Source organism: Pongo pygmaeus, chromosome 7 (assembly GCF_028885625.2).
Source record: "Pongo pygmaeus isolate AG05252 chromosome 7, NHGRI_mPonPyg2-v2.0_pri, whole genome shotgun sequence".
Taxonomy (NCBI): Eukaryota; Metazoa; Chordata; class Mammalia; order Primates; family Hominidae; genus Pongo; species Pongo pygmaeus.
The window spans coordinates 65,922,635-65,930,239 of record NC_072380.2 but is presented as its reverse complement, the minus strand read 5'-3'; the positions used below and the strand labels follow the sequence as shown (position 1 = coordinate 65,930,239).

Sequence of the window (7,605 nt, the reverse complement as noted above, 5' to 3'; positions counted from 1 at the left end):
AAAGGACAAAAAAACATACACTCATAACAACAGATGCAGAAAAAACATTTGATAAAATGTAACATCCCTTCATGATAAAATCTCTTAACAAGTTATGTATAGAAAGAACATACTTCAAAATAATAAATGCCATATGTGAAAAACCCACAGCAAACATTATACTGAATGGGAAAAGTTGAAAGGTTTTCCTCTAAAGACTAGAACAAGACAAAGATATCCACTTTAACCACTTTTATTCAACATGGTACTGAATATCCTAACCAGAACAATTAGGCAAGAGAAAGAAATAAAGTGTATCCAAATTGGAAAAGAGGAAATAAAATTTTCCTTGGTTGCAGATGACATGATCTTATAATTTTTAAAAAATTGTAAATGCTCCACCAAAAATCCCTTAGAACTGACAAATTAAGTTGCAGGATACAAAATCAACATACAAAAATCAGTAATTTTTCTATACACCAACAACAAACTAGTGGGAAAGGAATCAAGAAGCAATTCTATTTACAATAGCTACAAAAAAGTTAAAAATATCTAGGAATAAATATAACCAAGAAGGTAAACAATCACTACAAGGAAAACTATAAAACATTGATGAAAGAAATTAAAGAGGACACACATACACACACAAAAAAATGGAATGACATCATTCCATGCTCATGGATTGAAGGAATTGATATTGTGAAAATGACTATACTACCAAAAGTGATGAACAGATTCAATGCAACCCCTATCAAAACATCAATTACAGTCTTCACAGAAATAGGAAAAACAATCAGAAAATTCATATGAAACCAGAAAAAAACCAAATAGCCAAAGCAATCCTGAGAAAAAAAGAACAAAGCTGGAAGTATCATATTAAAGACTTCAAAATAAACTACAAAGCTATAACAACCAAAACAGCATGGTACTGGTATAAAAAAACAGACACATAGACCAATGGAGCAGAATAGAGAACCCAGAAATAAATCCACATATTTACAGCCAACTGATTTTTGACAAAGTTGCCAAGAACATTCACTGAGGAAGGAACAGTCTCTTCAATAAATGGTGCTGGGAAAGCTGGATATCCATATGCAGAATGAAACCAGACCCATATCTCTCACCATATACAAAAATCAATGCAAAATGAATTAAAGACATAAACATAAGACCCAAAACTATAAAATTACTAGAAGAAAACATAGAAGCAATGCTCCAGGACATTGGTCTTGGCAAAGAGTTTGTGGTTAAGACCTCAAAAGCACAAGCAATGGAAACAAAAATAGACAAATGGGACTATATTAAACTAAAAAGCTTCTGCACAGCAAAGACAACAATCAACAAAGTGAAGAGACAATCTGTTGAATGGAAGAAAATATTTGCAAACTATTCATTTGACAAGAGGTTAACATCTAAAATATACAAAGAACTCGAACAACTCAACAGCAAGAAACAAAACAAAACAAAAAACTCAAATTATCTGATTTTAAAATGGGCAAATGAGCTAAATAGACATCTCTCAAATAAAGAAATACAAATGGCCAACAGGTATATGAAAAAATTGTTCAACATCACTAATCATCAGGGAAATGCAAATTAAAAGCACAATGAGATACCATCTCACTCCAATTAGAATGACTACTCTCAAAAAGACAAAAAAGCCCAGGCACAGTGGCTCATGTCTGTAATCCCAGCACTTTAGGAGGCTGAGGCAGGCAAATCATTTGAAGTCAGGAGTTCAAGACCAGCCTGACCAACATGTGAAACCCAATCTCTACTAAAAATACACACACACACACACACACACACACAGCTGGGCACAGTGGTGCACACCTGTAATCCCAGATACTTGGGAGGCTGAGGTAGGAGAACTGCTTGAACCCGGGAGGCAGAGGTTGCAGTGAGCTGAGATCGCACCACCACACTCCAGCCTGGGTGACAGAGTGAGACACCATTTCAAAAAAAAAAAAAAAAAAAAGCAACAACAACAAAAAAAAACAGATGATGGTGAGGATGAGGATGCAGATAAAGGACAATTCTTATGCACTGTTGGTGGGAATGTAAATTAGTACAGCCACTATGGAAAACAGTATGGAGATTTCTCAAAAAACTAAAAATAGAACTACCATGTGACCTTGCAATCCCACTGCTGGGTATGAATCCAAAGGAAAAGAAATAGGTATGTGAAAAAGATATCTGTACCCCCATGTTTACTGCAGTACTATTCACAAGATATGCAGCCAAGATAAGGAATCAACCTAAGTTCCATCAACAGATGAATGGATAGTCAATGGATGAGTGAATAAAGAAAATGTGGTACATATACATAATGGAGTATTATACAGCCGAAAAAATGAAATCCTGTCATTTGCAATGACATGAATGGAACTAGAGGATATTACGTGAGTGAAATAAGCCAGACACAGAAAGACAAATATCATATTTCTCACTCACATGTGGGAACTAAAAAAAAACTTAACGCATGGAGACAGAGAGTAGAATGATGATTTCCAGAAGCTGGAAAGGGTGGTCAGGAGGAGGAAACATACAGAGGTTGGTTAATGGGTATAAAAATATAGTTAGATAGAGGCAATGAGATCTAGTGTTCAGTAGCAGGAGAGGGAGACTATAGTTAACAATAATTTATTGTATATTTCAAAATAAGTAAAAGAGTGGCATTAGAATGTTCCTAGCAGTTTGGCACGGTGGCTTACACCTGTAATCCCAGTACTTTGGGAGGCCAAGGTGGGCAGATTGCTTGAGCCCAGAAGTTCAAGACCAGCTTGGGCAACATGATGAAAACCCATCTCTACAAAAGAAAATTACAAAAATTAGCTGGGCATGGTGGTGTGCACCTGTAGTCCCAGCTACTCAGAAGTCTAGGCTGGGGGCTTCCTTTGAGCTGGGAGGTTGAGAAAGCAGTGAGCCACTCCAGCCTGGGCAACAGACTGAGACCTTGTCTCAAAAAAGAAAAAAAAAAAAAGAATGTTTCTAGCACAAAGAAATGATGAATGCTTGAGATGATGGCTATCCTAATTACCCTGATTTAGTCATTACACACTGTGACACTTGTATCAAAATATTACATGTACCCCCATAAATAAGTAAATATGTACAACTATTGTGTACCCATAAAAATTAAAAGTTTTAAAACAGTTGAATGCATAAAGAAAATGTGATATGTATACACAATGGAATACTATTTAGTCATAAAAAGGAATGAAATTCTGTCATTAGCGGCTATATAAGTGAGCTTGGAAAATATTAAGTGAGATAAGCCAGGCATAGAAAGATAAGTACTGCATGTTCTCTCTCATATGTGAAAGCTAAAAAAAGTTGATCTCATAGAAGTAGAGAGTAGAATAGTAGTCACCAATGCCTGGGAATGGTAGGTGGGAGCAGAGGATAGATATAGTAAAGGTCAGTTAATGAATACAAAGGTACAGCTATATAGGAGTAATAAGTTCTAGTGTTCTATAACACTATAGGAAAACCAACAAAAACTTATTGTATATTTTCAAGTAGCCAGAAGAGTAGATTTTGAATGTTCCCAACACCAAAAAAAGGAAATTTTTGAGATGATGGATATACTAATTACTATGATTTGATCATTACACATTGTAAAAGTGTATCAAAATATCACAATTTACCTCATTAATATGTACAATTATCTATCAATTTAAAATAGAAAAGCAAAAAATGAAATAAGAACAATGAAAAAAGAATGCTTCAACAAAAAAAATCAATCAATATAGTACACTACATTAATAGAATTCAGGGGAGAAAAGCACATGATCAACTCAACTGATGCAGAAAAACACCCGACAAAAATTCAACCACCTTTCACGATAAAAACACTCAGTATATTAGGAATAGAAGGAAACTTCCTCAAAATGATAAAGATCATATATGAAAAATCCACAGCTAACATCATACTCCAAACACCTTTGCATATATGGTCAACTGATTGTTGACAAGAGTGCCAATACCATTCAATGGTGAAAAGACAGTATGAAACCTTTTCCTCTACAATCATTAACAAGAAAAGGCTGCCTGCTTTCACTATTTCAATTCAACATAGGATTAGAAATTCTAGCCAGAGCATTTAGGCAAGAAAAAGAATAAAAGTAATCTAAATTGGAAAGGAAAAAGGATAATTAATTATCACTGTTCACAGAGGGCAAGATCTTTTATGTAGAAAACCCTAAAGATTGTGCGAGTGCACACACACACACACACACACACAAACTTTAGAGCTAATGAATGCAGCAATGTTGCAGGATATAAAATCAACACACAAAAATCAGTTGCATTTCTTTTTTTTTTTTTATTCTTTTTTTTTTCTTTTATTATTATTATTATTATTATTATTATTATACTTTAGGTTTTATGGTACATGTGCCCAATGTGCAGGTAAGTTACATATGTATACATGTGCCATGCTGGTGCACTGCACCCACCAACTCGTCATCTAGCATTAGGTATATCTCCCAGTGCTATCCCTCCCCCCTCCCCCCAACCCACAACAGTCCCCGAAGTGTGATGTTCCCCTTCCTGTGTCCATGTGTTCTCATTGTTGCATTTCTATATACTGGCAATGAATAGTCTGAAAAGAAAATTAAGAAAAACATTCAATTTATAATAATATCAAAAAGAATAAGTTGACCTCCTGCATAGTCAAAAGTCCACATACAACATTTGACTCCCCAAAAGCTTAAGTACTAATTGCCTACAGTTGACCTGAAAACTTACCAATAACAACCTGTCAATTAATACATATTTTATATTATATGTATTATATACTATATTCTTAGAATAAAGTAAGATAGAGAAAAGAAAGTGATATTTTAAAAATCAGAAGGAGTCTCAGCAATGTCTGGATAATTACAATAAGAGGAAAAGAAAAAATAAGAACAAAATAAAATCATAAGGAAGAAAAAACATATTTGCAATTCATTAAGTGGAATGGATTATCATAAAAGTTATCATCCTTGTCATCTTCACATTGAGTAGGCTGAAGAGGAGGAGGAGGAGAAAGGATTCATCTTGCTGTCTCAGGGGTAGCAGAGGTAGAAAAGGTAGAGGAGGTGGAAGGGGAGGCAGGAGAGGCAGGCACACTTGGTGTAACTTTTATTGCAAAAACTGAGTGTAAATGAACCTTGCAACTCAAATCTATGTTGTTTAAGGGTAAACTGTACTTAGGAATAGATTTAACTAAGGAGGGAAAAGATTGGTACATTGAAAAGTACAAAATATGACTGAAAGAAACCAAAGAAGATAAATTAATGGAAAGACATTTCCATTTTATCTTAATATTCTGAAGAGGACAAAACCACCCAAAACAATCTACAGATTCAGTGAAACTCCTGTCAAAATACCAACGGCATGTTTTGTAGAAATAGAAAAATTGATTCTAAAAGTTATAGGAAATCTCAGGAGATCCTAAATAACCAAAACATCTTGAAAAATAACAAAATTGGAAGATTCACATTTCCTAATTTCAAAACTTACTACAAAGCTACAGTATTCAAAAAAAATGATACTGGCATAAGGACAGCTATATAAACCAATGGAAAAGAACAGAAAGCCCAGAAATAATCCCAGAAATATGGGGTCAAATGATCTTCAACAAGGGTGCCAAGACCACTTAATGGAGAAAGGACATTCTCCTTAACGAATGGTGCTAGAAAAACTGAATATTCACATGCAAACAAGTAAAGTTGGATCCTTACATCATACTTTTTTAAACTCAAAATGAGTCAAAGATCTAAAGTTAAAAGCTAAAACAATAAACTCTTAGAAAAAACGGGAAAATCTTCACGAGATTGGATCTGACAACGATTTCTTGGATACCACACCAACAACACAGTCAACAAAAGTAAATAATAAAGAACCGTTCTTTTAATGAAAGTTTAAAACTTTTTGCATCAAAGGACACAATCAACAGAGTGCAAAAACAACCCACAGAATGACAGAAAATATTTGCAAATGACATATCTGATAAGGGATTCGTATCCAGAATAAACAACTCCTAAAACTCAATGACAAAAACAAACAACTCAATTCAAAAATGAGTATTACCAAATGCTGAGCCGCCGTGCAGCTAGTATGCCACGTGGAAGCCGAAGCCACACCTCCTGCAGGGCCCCTCCCACCAGCCGGGCAACTCAGATGAGAGCTACACCCAGGCCAGCACCAGCAGCTCAGCCGCCAGCAGTGGCACCCCCATCTGCAGTTGGCTCTCCTGCTCCTGCGCCCCAGCAGCCAAGTCTGATGGCCCAAATGGCAACCACAGCAGCTGGCGTGGCTGTAGGCTCTGCTGTGGGGCACACACTGGGTTATGCCCTCACTGGGAGCTTCAGTGGAGGAAGTAATGGTGAGCCTGCAAAACCTGACATCACTTACCAGCAGCCTCAGGGAACCTGGCCAGCACAGCAGCAGCAGCCTTGTTTCCATGAGATCAAACAGTTTTTGGAGTGTGCCCAGAACCAGGGTGACATCAACAAGCTCTGTGGGGTTTTCAATGAGGTTCTCAAACAGTGCAGACTTGCAAACAGATAGGCCTAATCAAGAAGTTCACACTGGAGAAATGGAAAATCAGCTCTCATAACCAAGTTAATTCACTATTAAAATATAATTGATAGTGAAGATATAAAGTATAACCATCAGTTAAACCTCTCGTGTGTCATCTATAGCTTCCTTGCTTCAGAATTGAAATGGAAGAGGGTGTTCTAACTGTGTAGAATTTCATTAAGATGGTGTAGAATTTGGGGCTGGGAAAATGTTTGTGTGGCCTCCTTAAACTGGCTGTTATGATTTTATTCTTTGTGAGTTAATTACAATGAGATGATTTTCTTCCAAGAAAATGAATATTTCTCTAAAAGATAAACAAATGGCCAATAAATACATGCCTTAGTCATTTGGAAAATACAAATCAAAACCACAGTGAGATACCACTTCACACAAATTAGAATGGCTGTTTATTTCTCATGAAAATAACAAGCACTGGTGATGATGTGGAGAAATTGGAACCCTCATGCATTGCTGGTGGAATGTAAGATGTTTCAGCTGCTATGGAAAACAGTTTGGCAGTTCCTCTAAAATTCAAAACATAAAATTACTATATAATCCAGCAATTCCATTCCTCAATATATACTCAAAAGAATTGAAAGCAGGGACTGAAACAGATACTTGTACACCAATATCCCTCAGGATCTGTAGGGGATTGGTTCCAGGACCCTCTTGGATACCCAGATGTGCGGATGCTCAAGTCCCATATATAAAATGGTGTAGTTTTGCGAAAGCAATCAGTAGATATAAGGGAAAAAATGGTGTAGTATTTATATAAACTGATGCACATCTTCCCATATACCTTAAATCATCTCTAGATTACTTATAATACCTAATATACTATAAGTGCTATGTAAATCATTGTTAATACTGTATTTTTAAACTTGTATTATTTTGTTGTTGTATTTTTTCTGCAATTTTTTTTTTTTTTTGAGGCAGAGTCTCACTTCATAGCCCATGCTGGAGTTCAGTGGTGTGATCTCAGCTCACTGCAACCTCTGCCTCCCAGGTTCAAGTGGTTCTCATGCCTCAACCTCCCAAGTAGCTGGGATTACA

General features: G+C 36.0%; 1 protein-coding gene across 1 annotated transcript; it reads left to right on the top strand.

Moving 5' to 3' along the window:
• The first annotated feature begins 6,087 nt into the window (after positions 1–6,087).
• Positions 6,088–6,540, top strand: LOC129042850 (coiled-coil-helix-coiled-coil-helix domain-containing protein 2-like). Its single transcript, XM_054499177.2, has one exon. The coding sequence runs from the start codon at positions 6,088–6,090 to the stop codon at positions 6,538–6,540; it is 453 nt and encodes a 150-aa protein (XP_054355152.1).
• The last annotated feature ends 1,065 nt before the right edge of the window (positions 6,541–7,605 follow it).